Genomic DNA, 24,183 nt, shown 5'->3' on the forward strand with positions numbered 1-24,183 from the left:
AGGTCCCAGAGTGACAATTTTAGCTCTGACTCTTGACCTGGACCACACTCTTTTCCCCAGGGCCCTTCTTTTTCCTTATCTAGGAAGGGTTTCACCACACACTGTCCTCGTGGAGGTCCAATGGCAGGCATGGTGCTCAGGAGAGTCCCTGGCATGGAGCAAGTGCTCAAGAAACTACAGTTTTGTTCCTAGTTCTAAGGAAATGTTGACCTTAGAAGCTGGCCACTATTAGAAAGGCTTATTTGTTGACCCTTCTCATCCCCGTGGAAAATATCACAAATGGTATCACTGCATCTGTTTCTATTCCCTCAGAAACCCTATAAAGTTAGTATAGTTTTAGCCTCATGTTTCTGTCTTGGAAATTATGGAAGACAAATGTTGGGGGTCTTTTCTAAGGCCACTCATATCAGACACCCATGAGAAACTGTAAACTTCTGGACACTGGGTAGAAAAAGCAACCACGAAAATGACTGTCCGGGTGGAGAAGAACCAGTGGAGCTAGAAAGGCCAGAAAGTGAAGCAGAAACGGATCCAAAGCCTCTCCCTGGGTGGTCATGGGACAGTCATGCACTGAGACTATTCCAGGCAGAGCGTGTTTGGCAAGCTAGAGCCAAAGGAAAGCTGTCCTTGGTGAGAAATAGATGTGTTTGAATGAAAACAAACAAATGCTGTGGATGGAAATACTGCTAGAGAGTGGTAGGAAAGAGAGGGCTAAGATTAACAACGGAGCAATCTCTATAGAAGAGTCCATAGGCTGGTCAGGCAAGCAATCCCAGAGAACTGTGATCAGTAGATACAATGTACTGATAATAACTAAATTATATTTATTTATATTTATTACATAAATGTAAATATACAGCATCTACATACTATATGTTTAAAATAAATGTCAGTTTAATATACATAGCACGACATACATATTAAATCTTATTTCAAAAGGCTAGGGCATACCAGTGAAGGGAAGAAGCATAAAAGAAGCATTCCATCTGGATTGAAGGAACCCACTACAGAGGCCTGGCTGACGTAAGGGAGGCATGCTAGGGGCCAGGCTTGAGCTGGGAGAGAGCTAAAACCAGGAGTCAGGATCAAGCCTGTGGAAAGACCACCTCCAGAACAGCAGAGCCTCTCGCTCGGGGGGTTGGGGGGATCCTCTGCCCTGGTAGCCATGCTCCCTCGAAGCCAGTGGTAGTGGTGTAGCAGAGAACCAGGTGGAGAAGGGTGGAGGGGGAAGGGGGAGGAGGAGCCTATTCGTACCCCATTGGCACCCTGTCCACAACTCCAGGCCAGTACCCAACATACTGTTCTTAGATATGTGCCTCTGTGGCTATGGCACCCCGGCTTCCTGCCCTAGTAGAGAACAGATACCCAAATGAGAATGGGTTTCATAAAATCTGTCTCTCCTAAAGGAACCATCCAAGTACAGGCCTGTGGACATAGTCCTATCCACCTTTTCCTTCCCACTTTGGGCTCTTAGCACCATTTCCTGCATGTACTTCATGCTCTTCCATAGGCGTGACAAGTGAATTCTCCAATGTCCAAAGTCCATACTTGGTGAAAATGACTCTCCATGATCTGATCCATCGACTACTTTCTAAAATCCCCTAATTTCTTTACTAGAACTTTCAGGAATATTCTAGTATTTTGGCTTGGGTTTTAGATCACGTATCTCCCTCTCTTCAACTCAGCAGGGCCAAAGGCTCAAAATTAGTGGCACAGTTGGGTCATGATCCTTTGTAATTCAAGGGAATATGTACACATGGGAACTCTGAGTGAAGGGAACGCTTGAATGATGGGGAAGAGAAAGGAGTGTCAGGGGAGGGCAACTATCAAGTCCAGGCCAGGGTACATTCATAGAACACAGAGGATTTGTCCCGTAAGATCTCTTTACTATAAAATACTTACTGTGTTTCTGCTAGGATCCACTGTCTATCCTCTGAGTTCAAGAAGAGAGATAGAACACAAGTAGCTCTTAATCCCATGCCCAGCTTCTAACCCAAGAACAAACCAAGATAGTGGGATGAGCATTGGGGTAGTGAGATTCAGTCTGTTCATTGAATAGGCAAAGAGACTATTCCTTGGAGGAGTGACGTGCCTTGCTGAGGGCCATACCTCTCTCAGCAGCAGAGCTGGGCCCAGAGTGATCTGGTTCTGGGCCAACCCAGCATGGCTGCGTGCACCCCATCAGCCCTTGGCGCTCCAGAGTCTCTGCCTCCAGGGAACGATGCAGGCTCACTCTTGTTCAGAGATTGTGTGCTGCCTTTAGATGTGGCAGTGGTGAGGCCATGCTTGGTGTGACAGTTGCTCTTACACTGGGTAAGTTTGCATGGCATGTTTCTATTAATCCATCTGTTCAACAAATGCTTAAACCCAGTCCACCGATTAATTCTGAAACAAAGCAAAGGTTAGGTGAGTTCAGAGAAAGCGGGGTTCTCCACGATGGAGGGAGCTGGGAGCTGTAGGAAATGAAGAGAGTCTGAGCAAATGGCTCTGGGGAGAATGTGCCAAGGTGAGTGTCCAGAAGTACTACAGTGAAGCTGTGAGAACACCTGCTCACTGCAGCTGTAAGACCACCTGCTCTCAATGGGGAGCCCAGTGCCTTGCCTTCCAGTGGCTAATTCTCAGGCCTGGGTTGACTGACCACTGCAAAACTGTTGACCTTGATGACTATGGTCAGTGCCCTCATCTCTGTGGAGCTGTCTATGTTTGAGCTCCAGGAAAGTCTCCCTCTCACTTCTCTACTTGTTCTGTTGGTGTTTCCCTCCCTCACCTCTCACTGACCACCTGCACTCCAGAGCCACCCTGTTTCATGGAACCGAACATTCATCTATCTGGCTGTCAGCCAATTGGAGCTCTCCCCAAGGGCAGTCCATGAACATCTTACACGGCAGGTGATTATTAATTTCTTCAGCCTGTGATCTGCTCCTCCTTTCTGAAAAGCGACCTGATCACTCCTCACACCCTTGCCAGAGAGCCTCGCTAAGAGGCATTGGAGTCTTGAACCCTCTGGGTTGTGCTGTCCCCGTTGGCTCAGCCCCTATAAACAACACCTACCTAGTCACATGAGGACATAAACACTCCTTAGACCTTGTCCTTTTCCATGGATGGATATAAGCTGGTGCTTCTCTTAGCCATTACCTCTGACACTGCTGAGATCATAGGTGAAAGGAGGACTATCTTGTTAGACTGACCCTCAGACCTCCAGTTTAGTAGCCAGTAGCTAAATGTGGCTTCTAAGTCCTGGACCTGTAGCTGTTCCAAACAGAGATAGTCTGTAGCTGAAAAAGTCTTTTCTGGGTTTCAAATATTCAGTGCAAAAAAAAAAAATTATATTGTTTGCAGGCTAAGATGGTAATATTTTAGATATATTGAGTTAAATAAAAATGATGATTATTTTCTTTAAGGAAGCAGCAGCAGCTCCAAGCAGGTCCCATGGTGTCATGGCTCTGACAGTCTAATTGCTTCCCCTCTGAATCAGAATGAAGAGGCCAGGGTTTAGGTCACACACACAAAGTTCAGCGAGCCCTGAACTTGCACAGGCTCTCAGCTCTCATTTTCTTATACCCTCAAGCTCCTTGGTGACTTTCTTATTAGCTGAACACAGAGATGCCTCCTGCCTCAGGGCTTTTGCACTCACTCTTCCGCCTGCCTGTAACAGTCGCCCTCTCTCTTCCTAACGGATCAGTCCTGTTCCTGGTCCAGGGTCTATTTAACTGCCACCTTTTCAGTGGACCTCTGCTCCTCTGTGTGGAATGACAACCACCGTCAGTGTGGATCTCCCTACCGTGCTTCGCTTGTCTTGTTATCGCTTGGCATTCTCTGGCAGTGCTTTCTCTTTATCAGGAGGCTCTTTGCTTTCTACTGCTGGGCTAAAGGAAGGAAAATGATCACAGAGGATATGGAGGAGGTGACGCCTCCAGCTCTCTGATGCGGCAGACCCTCAGTAGCATTCGTTGAATACATGAAAATGTCAATCAGCCAAGGAAGACGATGCATTTATCTGAGACCTGTTTTATCGATAAGATGGAATAAGGGCAGCCTCTGTAGGAGGAGGATGTCATAAGGTTTAGAGAACACAATTTACTCGGCTATTGAACAGTGCCCCAAAGAATGGCTTTGATTGATATTTTACTATTATTTGCTATTATTATTATTATTATTATTATTATTACCTTTCTGATGTTGCAGCTATCATCATCTTTATTATCATATTTTCCATAATGAAGGATGCCCACAATCTTCAACAAGCATTTATTAAGCTACGGTATCTGGCTCTCTACTAAGGATACATGTATCTGTGAATAATCGTTTCTCCTCTCAGGAAATTTACAATGTAGCATGTGCATGGCCTAGAAAGTAATGAAGTCCCCAGCTGCCTAGACATTTACATCAGGATTGGTGCCAGAAGCCCTAGGTTATGAGATAAGGTTGTGGGCTGTACCTGGTAGCCCATTGGCAGTCACTGACTAATGGGAAGAATGGTCTAAGAATTATCTTTAAACAGCATTCAATAGCAGGAGAAATGTGCATGGAAAGTTGTAAACAGTTGAGGGCCAAAAAAATATAGCAGTTCATAGCTGGTTTCCGGTTGTTCATCATCAATGATAAGTAGGTTATGTTATTTAACTTCTCTACTGTTAGGGCTCTTCATGATAAATCAAGTACAGGATAGGCTATCTTTTACGTCTTTTGTGCTTATCATACTATGACAATTGTTTGCTGCACTGACCCAGTGCCTAAGGAATGAGATCGTTGTTCCTGCGGTGCTTGTTGGAGACTGGGCTCACCAGCACAGGCTCCCCTCACTCAGTCCTAAGAATATGCCAGTGAGGCCAGATCAGCTGTACCTGTTCTAAATGAGAAAACTGTGTACACAGAGACTGACTGTGCTTAAGCCCTCTCATGAGTGACAGGGCCAGGGTTCAAACTCTAGTCCAAGCCAAGGCTTTCTGCCACTGAACCCATCCTGTCTGACGTGATGGAAACAGCGAGTCAGGAGCGCTGACTGCGCCAAGCACACTTGAGTAGGTTACAGGGGCTACTCTCCGATCTCACCACCTGGGTCACCGGCAGGAGGAGAAGCAGGTGGCCTTGGCAGCCACGGCAAGTCAGCTGCACAGAGGACCAGTGTTGCGATTCGCAGCTTTCGTTTAGCTAGCCAAGGAAGAAAAGGCGCAAGGCGTCAAACGTGGGTCACACGGCGTCATGCAACCGGAGCTCATCCTGGGTAAGCACCGTGACAGGTTTTTCATTCCCTGAGCGAAGTCAATGCAGCACGGGGCTCAGGACTCATGGATGTGGGAGCGAGGGGCTAGGGTGCAGACCAGGTTACACTCACAGTGTCAGCAGGAGACTCACACACACTTCACCATTTCATTCATTCTGCTTGTTGTGATGTGGAGTCCACGTGTCCCCGGGACCCATGCTGCCATCCATTTTTCCATCATGACGAGGAGGACACAGCTGTGAAAATTGGTGGCATTCTTTGAACGGTAAATTACTGGTTTGAACTCTAGTCTTTATTCGGTAGGAACTGTGCTAATAAACACCCCGAAAGGGCAGCAGTGTGGAGACAACCGGGCATCCGTGTGCCTCCACCTCCAGGAATTTTCTGCGTAGGAGACATCCATACCTTTGAGAGGAATGTAGACTCAGAAAGATAAGAATTAACTGATAGGAAAGATAAAAGAATCAGTTAAAATAAAACTTTCCTAGTTTTAGGAGTGGGAAAAAAAATGTGTATTATAGTAAGTAAATGGCCATATTTCAAAAACAGATCAAAAAGTTGGTTAAAGGACTTACCATTGATTTAATATAAAAACATGCTGACAAGACCATAGAAAGACCTTTCTTCACATGGTTTTAGAACGCCCGGAATGTATCAGAAAGCAATACTACTAAAGAGTGAGTCATCTAGCACTCAGTTTTACAAATATGCCATGCATGTTCAAAACTGAACCTCTTCAGAGAATGGCACTGCCTGTCTTTCTAGCGTCTTCCTCCCACTTCCCAAGTCTTCACCAAGTAATCTTATTTTTAATTAATTAATTAATTAACTAATTTTATGTTCATGAGTGTTTTTGCCTTCACATAAATCTGTATACCATTTGTGTGCGCGCTAGAAGAGCGAACTGGATCTTCTGAGACTGAAGTCCCTGACAGTTGTGAGCTTCCGTGTGGGTGCTGGAAACAGAACCCAAGTCCTCTGGAAGAGCGGCCAGAGCTCTTAATCACCGAGGTATCTATCCAGCCTCACCAAGTGTTATTTATGGACATTAAACCCTTAGCAGCTCTTAAACTCATCCGCCCTCTCTTCCACTCATCCCTAAGTCAGAGCTCTCAAAATCCCAGAGCACAGACTCCCAAACAGTCTCTCCACTTCTCCTTTTCCTTGGTCTTGGTGGCTCAACAAAGAGCAGCCAGAGTGGTGATTAAACACTAATCAAATAGAACGCAGGGCACCAGCCTCCACCAATATCTCTGCCTTCCGCCTGAAGCCCCAAGCCCCTGCTTCATGTAGCCTCTACCTTCCACCCCAGCATCCCTTAGACACCTGCCTCTCATTCCGAGCATCTCTCCCCCTGGCTGGCGCTCAGGCCCATAAGTCTGCTGCTCTTCCTCTTGACTGTCACCTATGTAATGCTTCTTGCTGGAACCGTCTCTAGTACCTCATTGGTTAATTCTAACTCGGTCCTGGAATCCCAGCTCGTGCATTGCTTGTTCTGGGTGTTTGATGGGTGACTCCCAAACCACTTCTTATCTTTCAGTTACAAGTTTATCACAACTCAGTCGTTGGCCTTGCCTTCTCCACAGCAGGATGATAACCTCAGCTGTGTAGCTCTCCGCTTAGTTTCTCAAGATACGTGGGGATATGAAGAAACTGTCTCTTTTGGCTCAAAAATATAGTCGTAGCACCTAAATGTGCCTGACTCAGTGCAGGTGCTTAATAAATACTCAGTAAATGAACATTTTTAGTTTTATATAGAAACCCACATATTTTCTTATTTCTAAATCCTAAGCTTAGAATTGAAAATTAAAAAAAAAAAAACAAAAAACCTTGAACACCCTCACCTGTGTGTAAAGACACCTCTGATGCTTTCCCAAGACTACAGACCATTCAGTGCTTCCTGCTGTCTTGATGGGTCTCCACCCACACCCACCCCCAACACACCTGTCTTTGTCCACATCCTGATGCCTGCTTTGAGCATTACCATTGTGGCTGTTATTACTGCGCTTATGAACTATCATTCTCTCTTTCTTTTTACAGGCCAAACTCTTTAAGCTTATGCTAACCTTCAAACCTTGCTGATTTTCACAGAAACCCTGACCATTAGATGCTATTTCAGTTAAAACACAATCTTCTCTTTCTCCTTTGACTTACCTTCACGACTTGAACCTTAATCTAATTTTGAAGTAGTTCTAAGATACCCTTTGAAAAATATATGTCAAGGTAATAAAGCCAGCTATTTGCCGTTTATATTGTCATCTGGTAGCAAGGCAACCATTGTATATTTTAATTGCCCCGACACTGTCTTTTATTATACTTAAAAATTTTCTGTCTCCGTGGAGCAATTTTTCTTTTCTGTTTCAGATTTGACTTTCATTGATGATAAATAAAAGGTGGTTTTGAAAATGAGAGTCAGCATAGAAACACAGAAAATGAGAAAATGAGAGTCAGCATAGAAACACAGAAAATCCTATTACGGAACCTACAGTTTGGTGGCTCATTGAGAGATATGGATGAGGATAGGCCGATCTCATTTCCACCCTGAACCATTGGACCATTCTAATGCAGGAGAGCATGTCTCCTTAGATGTCTTTAGTCGGGAAATGGAGGGTGGCCTATTACCAACCCATCAACTTTGTCAGAAAAAAAAAATCTAAAATCTCATCACAGGGTGCTGATTTGGTACTTCTGTGTTAGGAAAACATTTAAGTGACGCTGATTTGACACTGCCTGATTCCTCAATCCTAGGAAAAAGAATACCGGCCATGACAGATGGAATTTTTAGTGTCTTACATCCATGGCTAGATGAATGACTTTCAAGGAGTAGACCATTGGCCTAAAGATGAATGTTAGGCTAAAATGAAACCATCTCACTAGGTCAGTAGAAGTAAGCCTTCAGACACGTTGTAGCGTGTTTCCATTTGCAGACAGTAAGGAGTAACTTCAAAGGCAGGCTGCAGGAAGGATGGCAAGGTTGCAGGGGAATGGTACAAACTCTACCATCAAACTGTCTGCCTCAGATCTCTCCAGTGCCCTCAGGCTCTGGAGTAAGCTTAGCTATATTGAACATCATCTTCAAGATGAAGGCACACACAGAACCATACCTATTCTGTGAGATTCTCATCAGGATTAAATAAAACAACCCAATGAGTTTTTCCTAATAAGTCAGCAGTAAATGATGTCAGCTGTTACTTTTCAGTTGGCCCCTTAATTTGGGGCGGGAGTGGCCACTGTTATCGCAGACTCTCATAGGCTAGTTTTCTTAACTTGAAGACTTAGACCATTTATAAAATACTTAACGGTTCCTGAAGAGATCCTTCAGTGAGTACTGAGTAATAAAAGCCCGTGTGAGTACCTGCTTTCAGTACAGTATCCAGAAATGAATAATCCAAACGGCATGAAAGACAGTAACTGCTCCCCACTGAAACAGTAACACTTTCGCTTGGGAGATGAGAAAGGCAACTAAAGTTTCCTAGCCTAAAACAGCAGTCTCAGGCGCTGAAGGGAAACAGTGAGCTGCAAGAGAAAAGCTTGGTCCTGGGGTCTCCAAAGGCAGAACAGTAAGGAGCTGTGCCCTCCCGTGACTGGCATCACAGTTGGGAAATTAGTTTTCTTTCCAGTGTTTTTAACTGGAAAACCTCAGAGGCCGGAGTCTGGGAAATCTTAAACTTGGTAAATACAGTGTCTGAAAGCAGGCCCTGTGGGACCCTGATGATTAATTACATGGGAGCAAGGCTGAATTTAACTAATGGTTCTTAGGAGATCCCTGATTTCTTGGGATTACTGTAATTACGTTGATGTCACTGCCCTCGGAGTTGCTGGGACAAGTGACCTGGGACAAATGGCCTAAAACAGTAATAATTTAAAACAACAAACACTACTTGGCAGAAGGAGAGGATTCTGGTCCGGATTCAGGTAAGGCTCTGACAATGGCCTTACCACATGGCTCATGTCCTCTGAACAAGGAGAATATCAGGGTGGAAGGAGGGGCCAACCCTGGGGGGCTGCAAAGGCAAGAGGGACCTTCACCTGCCAGCGTGGATAAGTTTAACCAGAGACCTCTGCCAGCTCTTCCATCTTATCATTTCCCCCGGTATCCCTTCCTCCACCGCCAGCTATTATTAAGCTACTGAAGAGAGTAAAGATGGTAACTATGGCACAATCCTCAATGTTCCTGGAGACGAGGTGTAATGTATCATTCCCTCCAGGCAATATTCAGAGGTGACTTGTGAGTTTGAGACACACAAGCTGCTCCTTAATAATCCTCAGTCCCTGCAGTCTGGGCGTGGAACTCACCCTCCGGCGAACTGGACGTGAGCTGTGCTCTCGACAGCCCTAGAGTAGCTGTGTGGCAATCAGCTTAGACAGCACTACACCATGAGAGAAGGACTAAACAAGATCATTGCTATTATTGGAAACCCCCAAGTAGCTCATGTTACAAATGTCAAAGGAGAGCAGAGACTGAGCAATCTAAATAGATAGTTAAAATAATTCCAAGTGAGAAGGAGGTCTCATTTGTGTTGGAAAAGACTGTAATTGTAAGTGGAATGAATAAACTTTAAAACCATAGTAACGGAGAACCGCCCAAAATGGTTTCATTAGCTGCAGTCCCGTGCTCCGTGCTTCCTCACAGGGAGTGCAGGGCTGTGTCCCCGTGAGAGACTGAAGCTGAGAGAAAACAGCACCTGAATCTGCAGCTCACGCCATTTATTATCGTAACCAAGATCAACATTTCTACTGTTGTTTTCTTTTTAGGTACATGCTTTATGCAGGAAAATGTTTCTTTCTTATTTATCAGTATGCTATATGTGTGTGAATGTTCATGTGTGTACATGTAGAAGGGTGTGGGGGGGTGTAAAGAAAAGGTCAGAGTCAGGTATCTGAGTCCCTCTCCACCGTACTTTTCAAAGCAAGGTTTCTCACTGAAGCTGAGGTTTACCTATTTGGCTGCAGCAGTTAGCAGTGAACCCGGGGATACTCCCCACTTCTGCCTCGCCAGCACTGTGTTTACAGCTGTGCCCAGATTATTATGTGGGTTCTAGGGATTCACACTTGACTCTTCATATTTGTGTGACGAGGCCTTAACTGACTAAACCATCTCCCTGCCCAGAACACCAGTTTTTAGATCAAAGTTTTAGTCACCAAACCTGGTCTTCAAATGATGTCAAGTATAAAAGTACAGTTGTTCCCCTGGCCCCAGTCCGAAGCCGACCTGCCTTCTCTCGGGCACTTTGCCTAGCTATCAGATAAGAGTAGAAAAACGGGAACCACTTCAGTTGAATAACAGTTGTCTAGTTATGATCATCTGGCTTCTTACCCTATGTTTGTGGAAACAACTCCACAGTAAACCAATGGTTCAAAGGTATAGAAAGTGTTCAGTAAAGAACAGGAAAGTACGCAGAGGCAAGCTTCGGTTGTGTTCATTAAAACGCTTCTACAGATTTGCCTGAAAATCCTATGATGATAAAGCACTGTCTCCCTTATGCCATAAGCAATAATGAATCGTGACTCAAACTGTCTCTGAAGCTGCGGAGATGGCTCAGTTGGCAAAGTGCTTGTGTGTAAGCATGAGGAGCTGAGTTCAAGTCCAAACACTCACCTAAAACAGAAGGCACAGTGGCCCATGTTTATAATCTCAGTGCTAGGGAGGGTGAGATAGGGGGGTCCCTGGGGCCCACCGGCCATCTACACTCACCTAATTAGTGCACCCCAGATCCAAGTGGGAGATACTGTCCTGCAAAGCAAAGCGGACATTTCCTGAGGAGCCATGTCCAAAACTGTCCTCTGACTTCCACACACATACGTGAGCACGTACATACACATAGACGTACGAACATGCACGCATTCCTACACATACCCTGAAGTGTATTAATCTTTCATTAATGAATAACAAGTTAGCCATATTTCAGAAGAAATCAGCATTATTTTATGAATTATTTATTTTAGGCCTAGCCAAAAAAAAGAAAAAAAAAAAGGAAAAAAACATGGTTGGTATTCCTGGCTTTCAGAGACTTCCAATCAAGGGCAGGCAGACTTGAATCAATATAACAGTATGTCCTATGTCTGTATCTCAGGTGCAAATCCGTATAACTACCCAGAGCTATAGATGTCAGCATCAGTTACGGCAGAGTAAATAAAAGCATGTAGAAAGGCTGGGCTCAAGGTATTCCATCCTTCGAGATGACTTCTGGTGGAGACTATGTTTGAGAACTTTCTTGAAAAACCAACCAACCAAACAAGCAAACGAAAATGTGTGCCTCTTCCCAGAATGCTCCTGGTGCTCCCACACCTGTCCCACACTGTTAAGATCAAACACCAACCCTGACCCCCAGAATTTTCTGGGACTTGGTCCTGAGGGCATGAACCTGTTCATGGCCCCTTTTCATTTCCGTTGCTCCTTCTTAGGTAGACATGGGTCAGGTCATTTCTGTGAGTCACACTGTCTCCTAGGTCATGAGGCAAAGCAAAGTCTCAGTTTAACCCCTCTTGCTTTGTGCTAGTTCACAAAACATGTTCTTCTGTCTGTCCTTCCCAGTGACTCTAGAGGCAGAAGGCAAGAATTCGGTCCTTTTTAGATAAGGGATTCAGTCCGGTGCTTCTGTGCCTGACCTGGTGCTGACCCGGAAATGGGAAATGCCCCTTGCTATCTCCCATCGCAGCACATCTTCATTGCTGTCTGTCCAAATCCTGCCCACCAGAGCCGGTCAGTGGTGGCACACGCCTTTAATCCCAGCACTAGGGCGGCAGAAGCAGGTGGTCTTTGAGAGTTCAAGGTCAAGCTGTTTTACAAAGTAAGTCCAAGACAGCCAAGGCTACACAGAGAAACCCTGTCTCAGAAAAAAACAAAACCAAAACAACCCAAATCCAGGAAAATGATTTACTCTCGCCCCTTCTCAAGACTTGTTCCAACTTTTCCAGACCCACCTCTCTGTACAGGTAGAAATACCAAGTTTGGCATTACCTGCTTCCCTGTCTGCCAATCCAAAGCTGGACTCTCCTGTGCAGTTCCCAGACACTGAGGCTTGTCTTCACAAGCCACTGGCCCGGTGTTCTCTGTATTCCACATTCCTAGATCAAGAGCAAATCAGGAGCCAATCCCAAACAGCCTTGGGAGACCAGTTTGGTCATTCAGGACAGCCTTGCGAGATTGTTAAAACCAGTGCTGTGGCTTCCAATAAGTCCTCTTCCCAAAACACATGTATCACTGCCAGAGAAATGTCAGTTGCCGTGTACGAGGGGTTATTTTAATATCTAGATATCACTGAGCTTTGGCTCCACTTCACAGTGCCTGTAGGAGGGCCCAAACTCCTACACAGTCCTGAATTACACCCTGACTCCTGAGTCATCAGAAAGCAGGCAAGATGTCCAGACTGAAGGCTTTATACCTAATGCTTGGCCCAGGCCTCACACTAAAGCCAAGGTGGCAGAAGCAGTTAGTGGAGTATAGTTCGGATTCCAAGCCGGCATGTCCTTGTAACTGGCCTTTCTAGGTACCAGCATGGTCTGGGGCCTGCGACCTCTGTCCTTAGTCTCTTCACCTGTAAAACGGAGATATCAAAACTATTTAGTTTACAGAATTCTTACAGGTGTAGATGTACGGAAATACTAAAGCTTAGGGAGCATTAGTTGCTGTTGTTTGTTCTATTGCTGCTTGTCACTATTCTCATTGTTATCACTTCTATAAATGTGGAAGAGTCTACCATACGGAATGGAAATTCAGGTGCAGGCTGTTCTGCTACTCAGCCCCTCCCCCAGCGCACCCACAGACAGACACTTTGAAAGGGAAAGAACTCAGAGGCAAAGCGTCCCTTTCCTCCCGATGACCTTGACTGAAGGAGGAGCTGTTCCACACTGTGAAATGGCCACCTGTCCTTTCCATTTCTTCCTGACTTTATGAACCAGGAAGAAGGAAAGGAATCGTGGTGATGCTGAAGAGCAGTTGACAGAGCTTCGGGCAACTCTTCCTAAATGCAGCAGAAGTGTGTGCACACGCCCGGGACCTTGCTCAAACGCTCACACATATGAACCAAATACTCCTGCTGTGTGGCCATGTGTCAAAGGGACAGACCCTCAGCCCTCACCTTTTCCTCCTCCTTGGACATGCCTCCATTGCCTGCCCCACTCCCTGTGCCCTCAGACGCCTGTAAAAGTCCTAGTCAAGTGTACTCACAGATGCTTATGTCTACCCTATCATGTCCTAGCATTCTCACTGTCAAATATTCCCACCAAAAGAAGCTTACATGCAAGGCTTCTTTCATGTCTAATTGGCGTGGGAGTCCTCTCAATGAGAAGATCCTAAAAGTGGACACTTTCAGGTCAAGTGATCCAGGAGGTAGCAAGGACATAGGCCCTTGGGTATGAGACAGCTGCCCACATAGCTGTGTGTGAGAGGCAATCATGGGGAGGGAGGGCTCTTGAAATGTTTGTTCCAGGACTGCCTCTGGGCACTAAAAAAGGAGCAGTGGCTGGCCAGGTCTGAGCAGGGGCATGTCTTTTTAGAAGTTGGCTACACAGCTGTTGCACAGATCTAATCTGTCTCCAGTCAGTTATTACTAAATTAGTTCACTTACAGCCAACCCCAACTGCCATCCATGGAGGGTCATCGTTAAACAGCGTGGAGGGTGGTGGGACAGAGATGGAGCCCTAGAGGTAGGCACTTGGATGAGACTGAGACCCGAGGCTTCCAGGAGGAATAGATACAAAGCCTGTGTTTAAGAACTTTCCGAGTACGGTGACTGGGGTCAAAACCTCCAGTCACTGTACCAAAGTTTCCAGCCGACATCACGATTAGTGATTCAACACTGAAGGACAGCGTTAAGTTCCCACCATGGCCTAGAGATTGTGCCTGGTGCTAACAGCATGCAAAGGATGAGATGGGACGCAAGAAGGATATGACTAGAATCTGCCTAGGGAAGGTCGGAATCGCAGTGTTTGAAAAGGGAGACACGGAGATGCAAGAACATCCGAACACACCCTCAAGCACCCTCAACGCTCAAGAGTGTCGTCAGCAGGGACGGCTTCTCAGCAAGCCTTCCTACGTAGCCATGTCATAAAGGGGGAGGGGGAGAGACGGGAAGCAAACGAACAAACCAGGAAGACAAGTCCGTGGAGCGGGCTATGGAAGTAACTATCATAGTGACGATTAAAATCCAAAAGGCAGACGATGTAAGCCTAAGTTCAGATGTTAGCACCACGGTTTACAAATGTAAAACTTTAACCAAGATCTCAACTGTTCTCCGCCTCAACTTCCTCGTCTATAAAATGGGAGTGAGTCCAGTCAGCTCATGAAGAGAATTAAATGAGAGGTGTAACCTCCTTGGGCTGGCCCAAAGTAATCACCTGCAAAAGGCAGGAGCTGTCCTTACAAACGAGCCCATTTATTCTCGTTCTGAGCCCTTGTGAAAGTGACAAAAAGGATACTCTGAGAAATCCCAGGCTTTGGGGGAGCATGAAATCCAAAGAGGCTTGGGGTTTGGGCTCTTGGAGAGCCCTGTGGGGAGGCATAACGTGTTAGCACGGTACAATGTGCTGGCCCAGGGGAATAATGCCTTGTATCTTGGCTTACACAATAAACAGATAAGTTTCCTCCGGTTCTCTCTGGTAGTCTGCCCATCCCAGAGCTTTATGGCTTGAGTCACTCCTGGCCTGTAAATAATGGATCCTGAGGAGGAAGCACTAAAATGCTGACAAACCTCCCCGCACCCTTTCCCAGCACACAGCCCGTGAGGTCATTCACCTTTCTTGTGGGCAAAGCTGTGCCCGCACCACACCTCCACCCACACCCCCTTCCTTTTCTTTTCTCCCTGCCCCATCTTGAAAAAAAAAAAGTGAGAATAAAATGACAAAGGGGAATTCCAGATTAGTTTAAACAAAAGTCCGGGGGACAGGATTTGTTTTCAGAAGGAAAAAAAAAAGCAGAGCCTTTCAGTTGCCACAGAAAGCATTGCTCCTAGAGGCTTAGCTGTGTTCTCTTTCTCTCTCTCTCTCTCTCTCTCTCTCTCTCTCTCTCTCTCTCTCTCTCTCTTTCACACACACAGTGAGAGAGACCAGACACAACAGGAACCTGAGGCAACACCTGCTGAGGACAGGCTCAGGAACACAGGATCTCCTGGGCTTGGTGCTCCTGCTGATAAAGATCTACTTCCTGAAGGCTCAGGCTCCTCAGGGGGGAGGCTAAGTGGGGGGAGGGCTGGAGAGGGTGTAGCACTCCCTTCAAACAGCCATCGGGTGACAGAACAGCTCAGGAGAATCCCAGACTTCAGCACAAACTATTTTACCTCACTCATACCCTTTGCCTCATTTTGGTGAAACCAACTCTCTAAAGAGCCCTTTTTTACCCAGCTTCCCCCAGGAGACTACCAGGTAAAATGTCATGTGTAATCCGTCTCTGGCAACAAGGATGGCGGGGTCACCTGTGGCCATAGAAGAGTGGCCTCCAAGGTGCCCATTTGAAGATTGGAAGTGCTCCTGGAGCTGACAGCCAGCTTGACGTGAAGGAACAGGGCGTTATGTCACTTACTGTCTCCCCATGAAAAAGAACAGCACTTGAGCTGGGGAAACTGCCTGATTTATTTTAAAAGGGTGGTGTATAAATAAACTAGGTAAATGGCAGAGTTGTAGGAGATGCAGTTGCTTACAGTTAGGGAAGAAACTGAAGAAGGTCAGCCCTACAACTTCCTATGCTAAACTCTCCTTAGGGTTGAGGGAAAGGAGTCTTTAGGGGCACCAGTTATATTCCTTTTCTTTTGTTGAGTTGTGGGGAGGAATTATATTAAGAGGTCAGTTTTTAAAACTGCTGCTCATTGCAATGGCTGTATCTTTTTGAATCTCCAAATGCCTCCCTCCACTTACCTTGTGGTTATAACCCCCCCACCTCCCGCGCGCCCGCCCCATCTGAAAGCTTGAAGCTCTTAAGAAGCTTCAGTGAACTTTGAATTGTTCTAATTTCAGCGCTATTTGGAGGCCAAGAAGCTAAGAGCTTCCTTTCAAAATAAGAGTGGGTTTTTCTTTCTTTTTTTTTTTTTTTTTCATGAGAAGCTCTAACCTCAGGCTTTCTCTGCTTGGCCAGATCTGTGCGTTTCAGCAGTTGGCACCGCGGTCTATCTAATGCTACGAAAAGGGAGAGATAACTACACTGCTAATTGTACACATTGGCCTCCAAAACCTTCTAGAAGCAAAGAAATGGATTTGCAGGTTGTCCTAGAGTATACAAGCTCTGAAAGGGTTGACTGTGGCCAGTCTCCATGGAAACATCAAGCTCTTTTCATTGTCTTCACATTAGCAATGACCCTTAGTTCTCTGCTGTAATCATGTGGATACCTGCTGTCGCCTTTCATCTAAAACTTCAGGGGACTTACTCAAGAGTTAAGACGCAGCTTTGCAGCCAGGCATGACAGCACAGGCACACGCCTTAATCCCAGGGCTCAGGGAGGCAAAGGCAGGCAGATCTCTGTGAGTTTGAGGTCATCCTTGTCTACAAAGTAAGTCCAGGAAAGCCAAGGCTACACCGAGAAACCCTGTCTCAGAAAACAAAAACACCACTCCCCCCACCACCACCACCAAAAAAAAAAAAGAAATAGCTTTGCATTTTGACTATGACCTACTTTTTTTGGTAGAGGAGGTGATGGAGAAAACAATAACCACAAGCCATTCATGGAAAGGGGGTGGGCATAAAAAGAGATGCCAAATAATTTACAATTGATAAATCTTAAAATGTGAGAAAGATTCATGTACAAAAGATAGTAAATGGCCTGGGATCATGCATTTGGACAATTCTTCAGGTTGGTGTGTGTGACGTCTCATTTAGCTTATTAAAATCATGTGAGATGAGCAGAACATATGAGTCAACCCAGTTAAGAGCTCATGGTCCCACAGCCAATCATGCCTCTCTCTCTCTCTTTCTCTCTCTCTCTCTTTCCTTTCTCTTTCTCTCTACACACACAAACATGTGGATCTACATATTTCCAGGCATTTAAGAACAGATCCATTCACTAGTTAAAGCAATAAGTAGTTGTGCAAGAGTAAACAGATGTGTTGCACCAAAAGTCTTTTGAAATACTTGAGGACAAGACTCCAGTTGATCTTTAACACTTCTGAGGTAGAAGTGTATATGCCACTGGCCCAAACTCACGCAGAAAAAGCGCTGTACCCCAGAGATGCACTTTAGAGGTGTGATGGTTAGTTTTATATGGACACATGCTTAAAGGGTTAGTCTGTCTGCCTGTCTCTCTACCTTCCCATTAATAACTGCTTCAGGAACCACATTTCAAGCTGCAGCATAAAGCATTTGTGTTACATTATAAACAGTGGTTCTCAACCCTCCTAATGTTGCAACCCTTTAATGCAGTTCCTCATGCTGTGGGGACCCCCCCCCACACCATAAAATCATTTCACTGCTACTTCATAACTGTAATTTTGCTACCGTTACAAATCATAGTGTAAATATCTGATATGCAGAATGTCTTATATGAGGCATCAAAGGAGTCGTGACCCACAGATTGAGAACCACTGCTTCATAGCAATGTTGTTACGACAATGACAACAAAAACAATGTTACCTGAATACTTGACCTTCCTTTACATACAAAACTTGACTTAATTCTCTATAATCCCAAATTTACCATTTCAATAAGGAAGCTGCTCATCCCTCCCAAAGAGGAGCAGGTTTTTTTTTTTTCAAATGCTTTGAAACATGACATGCTATGATGACATCACTGAAATCTGCACTCTTCTACCAAAGCGACCTCTTTGAGGTGGCCACTCTGATAGAGATGTGTGGGTCTAGTTTATTAAAAACTCAGCTGCCTTGCTTCATAGCGGCACAAGGGACCCTACGAAACATGAAAAGCAAACATTGGGAGATTGAACATCTTCTCCCGCCGCAGACCACAGCAGTGGCGACTGACTGCCACCATTCTTCAAAGGACCGGGAGATATGGCCTTTGTGTTCATGATAAATGCTGAAGAAATACTGACTGTTTACGGAACCTCACTTTGTAATTTTTAAGTTCAGTAACAGAATTGAAATTCCAGGTTTTGTTTGGAATGGTCTGGGGTAAACGGCTCTTTTCCTGTTTTAGAGGCGATGCAGATAGGTATTGTGGACTCTAGCATCATGAGCTGGCTCCCCCGCTGACTCTTCTGGGCCTTTCTTCCTTCACAGGCAGCATCGCCGCCATCACCGTGACGGTCATTGCTGTGGTGCTGTTGGTGTTCGGAGCTGCGGCATATCTAAAGATCAGGTGAGACCCTCCTTCTCCTTTGAAAAGAGCAGGACTCCGCTTCTGCGGCTCCAGGCTGAAGGCTGTTTTGCCACGGCCTTGTTCTGTGATGGGCACCTCGTCCCTCAGGAGAAACACTGGCAGGGAAGTGAATGGGGCTGGTAAACTAACCCCACACTAGACAGGGGCAGACGCTTTGAAGAAGAAAGAGCGGAGTTTATGGCATGATCATGTCACGGGACAAGGTTTATCTAGAGTCTGGAGACTATGCTGGCATCTGTCCTGAAATCACTCCACTGCCCTGGGGAAGCCACACACCTCGGGGAACTAGGGCTTCCTCATCTGTGGGCTGGGGCAGAAGGCGGGATCAGCGGTCACTCAGCTCTGATGTTTGTGTTTACTAGTTCTAACCAAATACATGCAAGATCAAATGAAAAGGTGGCATTTTCTAGAAGACTGAGCGCTGGTGCTGGGTTATGTCCCTATACTGTTAATTTTTAGAAGGCTTTTCTCCTATAAAGGGAAGGTGAGCAGAGAGGGTAGCTGAGACTTCACACTCCTTAGCCAGACAGAAAACTACAGCGTTCTTCAAAGCCCTGTCCTTGTTTCCCGTCACTCTGTAAAATCCGGAAGTCCTCAAAGCCACTTTACTCCCAGCGCCTGCCCTTCCAGCTGTAAATGCCAGATGGCATGTGGCGGTCTCATTTACCAGCCTGTGTAGCATAGAGGACAGAAGGACATGTTCTGGAGCCACGAACATGGCCTCCTTGACCTCCGACGCATTGACTACACAGCAGCTGGTACCATCTCTTTAGAAACTCCTTCAAACCCATCACCCCATTCCTCCAAATTCCCTTGGAGCTCTCTTCCGCATTTGAATTAAATTTTAGCTCCTCAGGCTGGCCTAGGAGCCCTTCAGACCAGGCCCTTGCATCCGTATCTCTGTCACCCTCCACTTCCGGGGTTCAGACTCCAGCTCCCCTCCCATTCTCAGAGCCTACTGACCCCGCCCTCCCGGGCCTTGGTCTATTCATAGTCCCCCTTCCCGCCCCTTCCCCCCACCTCCCATGGCTTTGTTTGAAGTTCTTCCCTGTGCCATGTCTGTGGACATGCGTCTCTTTCTCCAGAGAGATTTTCAGTTCAGCCTGGGGCCCTGTCATTTATCCCTTCTGTTCCTTCATTACATTCATCCCTGATGTTATCAGTATTTATTGTGCTTTTCGTGTACTTGTTTACTTGTTTGTTCTCTCTTTCTCACAAATATTTGAGCCTCATGGACTAGATCTCATGTAAAAGCTCAGTAACAGACACAGAGGTGGCATTTCGTAAAGTAAGTGTCAAAGATAAGGCGACACCATCACAGGGCACTGTGTGCACCCACACATAAACACACACCATACACAAACACACACACACAACATATACACACACCAGATACACACACAAACACAAATACATCATACACCTATACAGGCATGTCGGACACAAGACACACACATGCACACCAGCACCCATCAGGGAATGCGCCTCCTCCTTTCCTTCTATCACCCCATCTTCTGTTATCATTTAGCATCAAATCAATCTAATAAGGGCATCGAGAACGAGAGTGGCTTGTAGCATCGTCTCCATCTACATACAAAGAACAGAAGAGAACGGTTTTCAAGGAAAAATGGAAACAAAAAGGCCTGAGTGACCCATGTTCAAAGCTGTCTTAAAAACACACAGACATTTCCTTAAGACTAGTTTATTGCTACACCTATCCTGTATTTATGAGTTGAGTAGCTTCATTGATAGTTTGTAACAACGAGTATTCTGAAAATATATTCCTGCCCCAGCCAAACGAACTTACAGATAAATTATAGTCATTTTTCAAATCACCAATGGTGATATTCTGTAGAACCATATCACCAAAAAAAAAAAAAAAAAAAGACCTTTATATGAATGGCTTACCACTTACCACTTAGTCTATTCTCCCCACACAGATACAAAAAGAAAGGTTACAATCAGCTAAAGGACTCCTTGTCTTGACTTTAGGAAAAAAATCCCAATTTACCATCTCAAACAAATACTACCTTTTGGCAGGCAAGCTTGAACAATGATTAAGGATTTGGATTCTAGATGCTGAGAGATGTTAGTTCAAGTCCTAGCCCCACCACTTCCTAGCAACCTGAGCATGTCATGGTAGATCACTAGCCTTTGCCCCTCACCTTAGAAGAGCAGTGAGTCTAACTACCTGATGGAGGGTGAATGGGAACTGTGTGCCAAGAACAAGCCCTTCTTTCATCACCATGAAAACGGTAAGCTAGAAAAAAATCTGAGTAACGTGACCATACATACATACATACATACAACACACACGCACATTTGTTCTCCAAACAATGGGACCATCTGAGTGATGCGACAGAGTCCTGCCATCAGACAATGGACCACTCTTAGAAAACTAGCATGCCATCACAACTTGTTCTGTGCCCTGAGGAAAACTGTATAAAATGCCACTTTTAAACTAGATTGCTCCCCAGCCCTAACACCAGATAAATTCGGGAGTAAAACTGAATGAATTTCTGGCCTTTCTTCCCCAGGTCTCTCTTTTCCAAAGCAGACGGTCCACACTAGTATAAGCATAAGGGCTGATACTACTTACACTTGGCTCTGTAAACTCAAGAAGGCAGTACATCCATGTGCTAGAAAGCCCCTGAGGAAAGCCCCTTTCTACTTCTCCTTTACACTTTGAGGCAGGGGGAGATGGGAATATAAGGAGGCTAATTGTTTTCATTAGTCTCAGGCCATGCTACCTTGCCAGATTCTTGGGAAATACCCCTAATTAATCCTGCATCAAAAACAGCCAGGTTGATTGCTGTCTGTCTCTCCCTCCCCCTTTTTGAGTGTGTATGTGCGTGCATGTGAATATTTATACATATATATACACACATACACATATATGTGCATATGTGTGCTTGTGCATGCATGTCTAGCATTAGGCATGTGTAGCAAGCTTGACCTTGGCTAGAAACCCGTTCTGCTTCTCTCTTCCCATAGTTCTAAGAACAGTAGCATGCAACTGTTCTCTTACCTGATGGGCTCTTACCACTTGGCCACTCCCTGAAATCCCGGGTCATACGGGAGCTGTTAGCATGGCCTGAGTCCACAGGCCACAGCCCTAGCTCAGCAATGGCCCTGTGAGTGCAAAGCCACTGGAAAAGGCACTGTCACCAACCAAACACAGAGCAGCTCACAAGTTCCACCGACAGGGCTCCGTGCCTTCCCCTTTCTCCCCACGTGTCCGTTTCCTCCAAAGGCATCGGTAAACTCACTAGCCATCTGTCTCCACACTCTGCTCTCCAGTGACCCTATGACCTCTAGCTTTGTCACAGTGTCTGCTGCCTGGAGAACCGTATCTTTTGATAACGTTAGCCGTCAAAGTATGTTGAACTGCCCTGAGCTTCTTAGATTTCTCCTGTCAGGGACCCATCTTGACCAGCAGAAGGTTTCATGTGGATAAGGGGAAACAGGAGCTCTGCATTGGAGTTCAGCACCATACTGACCTTTTCACCATCGCTGTCAAGGTTGGTTTGAGTATGAAAAGAGGAGTAGAGAGTGCCCAAAGAGACTATCTGTGGGGGGAAGCACAGGACCAATGGACAACTGTCTCAACAGCCTACGCGCTCTTCCTTTGTAAAGTGGGACCGTAGTAGAACACTTAACTCCAGAGTGTGGTGAGGATTAAGTTAGGATACCTGCACATGCTCAGTGGGGAGGCAGAGGCGAGCTACCAGCTGGAGTTGCTTGCCATGACATCCATCGGTTTCAGAACTGTGCGTGTCATGTGATGCTTACCGAGACGGTGGCCTCACGCATGAGGCTGGAAGAACTATGTCCTTCCTTGGCATTCCCACCAGGTGGACACAAAGAACCCACGGGGGAAAGAGAAGAGGGGGAGAAGAAGATGCTGTCGGAGCTCAGCAGTCACTGCGTGTTGTGGGGCAGCTTCCTGGCGAGGTTGCACTTGTGTTAGACATTTGTAAGCAGAAAAGGTCTCAGGCGGCCTCTGCTCCAAGGCTCTGCTTGCAGATTTAACTGGGGAAGCAAACCCTCCCTACTCCTCGAAAAAGGGTGTCTTTAATTAGCGATGATTGAAGTGTGGCATAAAAGTCAGTTCTGTTTTGTTTAAATTGCTCAAATCTGCTCAGGTAGGAGATAAGCTCCCCACCCGAGTGCGTGCGCCTGCAGGAGTGGATGAAGCTATGATTAGGTAACCCTTCATGAAAATAAATGTGATCTGAGTTTTAGAGGCAGCGAGGCCTGGCTCTTCAGATGTCTTTGTCAGAAGTCGGCTGTCTCTTGCTCCGTGTCTCACAGTGACTGCAGATCGCTTCGGCTGGTTGTTGAGTTTAATGACTAGCCCCGGCCAGCTGCGAAGGCCAGGATCTTTTTTAATTTGTTGTCCATGTGCTGAATATTTTCAGCTTAGCTTTTGGAGTTCTGAGTGTCTAGAAGTGAATTCCCACTTCTGTGGCTCTCTGGGCTCTGCTGTGTAAAATTGCTGGTTTTTTTTTGGGGGGGGGTATATTACAAACAGTTTCCAGGGGTTCTGATTCTGATTTGGTAGGTCCCTTATATTTACATTCCTAGCAAGCACATCAAGGACACTAAGGGACTAAGTCTTCAATGAAGAGTTCAATGAAAGGAGCCAGGCAGGAAAGTGACCATTAGGAATAGGGGGTCACCGGTGGAAACAGAAAGAAGAAAGAGCGACAGCTGCATAGACATCTTTGCTAATGGAAGATAAAGAGTCCGATGCTTAATTTCGGATGGCTAATGACTGCAGCATTCCCCAGAACTTAGTCCTGTCGTTCTATCTGCGTTTCCTTCCTGCTTAGCTCATGATAAGCACTAATGACTGAAACGTGGGGGTCTCCTCTGCCAAAAAAGTGAGGACTCAGAATATATTAGTCGACACAGGTGGAGGCTCTGCCAAGAGCTGTGCTGTTGGAAAAACAGCAGGTGTTCTCCAAAATATGTTTTGTTTAAACACAAAGTGCAACACCACACTCATCTTCAAGGACAGTTGAGCACTGATAAAAAGATAAGATAAAATGAGAGGCTACTCCTTATTTGCCTTCCTGGTTTTGCTTTTAGCCCGCTAAACCATACAGTACAGGAGGAATACAGACAGGAAGCGTGGTGCCCTTGATCGGGGTTCTGTGGGCACTGAGCTGAGTGCTGGAAAGCCACAGCATGGCACAAGATCTGGCCTTAATTCTCCTTCTCCTTCCTCTCATTCAGTCAAGCAGAGCTTTTGACCTCCAACATTCTTTACTGAGTTGTGTTTTTTTTTTCTCTACTTTGCCAACTTTGTACAAGGTTGCCTCAAGCCATGAGAACCCTCTCTAGTGTTGACCCAATTAACATGTGCACGATTTATCTGCCACTAGATATAAACAGTCACCTTCAAGTACGGTATAACCAGGGCATCAAAGCCAACACGTTAAGCATGTAACAGTTACAGAGAAAGCAAGATATAGTTTCTCCCCAAGAAGTTTATTTAAGAGGAGACAGTTTGCAACAAATGGAAAACAGTGATTAGGGCAGGTAGCCATCTGTACTGAGAAATCACACAAGCAAAATTTCCTTGACCCAATAATGACACGGCTCACAACACCTGCTCTTCAGATTGAACTCAGATAAGGAAGTGTTGTCTTACAGAGTGAAGATATGGCTTTATGGGCCTCCCATTAAATAA

The 24,183-nt window shown here is 45.7% G+C and overlaps 1 protein-coding gene across 1 annotated transcript in view; it reads left to right on the forward strand.

The window, feature by feature from the left end:
- Parm1 (prostate androgen-regulated mucin-like protein 1) overlaps positions 1–24,183 on the forward strand; it is a 99,154-nt gene that overhangs the window by 67,728 nt on the left and 7,243 nt on the right. Inside the window, exon 3 of the mRNA XM_021648644.2 lies at positions 18,386–18,464. Within this exon, the coding sequence (XP_021504319.1) occupies positions 18,386–18,464 (79 nt within the window). The remainder of the gene's footprint in view (positions 1–18,385; positions 18,465–24,183) is intronic.

The sequence above is a fragment of the Meriones unguiculatus genome, chromosome 3 (genome assembly GCF_030254825.1).
Source record: "Meriones unguiculatus strain TT.TT164.6M chromosome 3, Bangor_MerUng_6.1, whole genome shotgun sequence".
NCBI lineage: Eukaryota > Metazoa > Chordata > Mammalia > Rodentia > Muridae > Meriones > Meriones unguiculatus.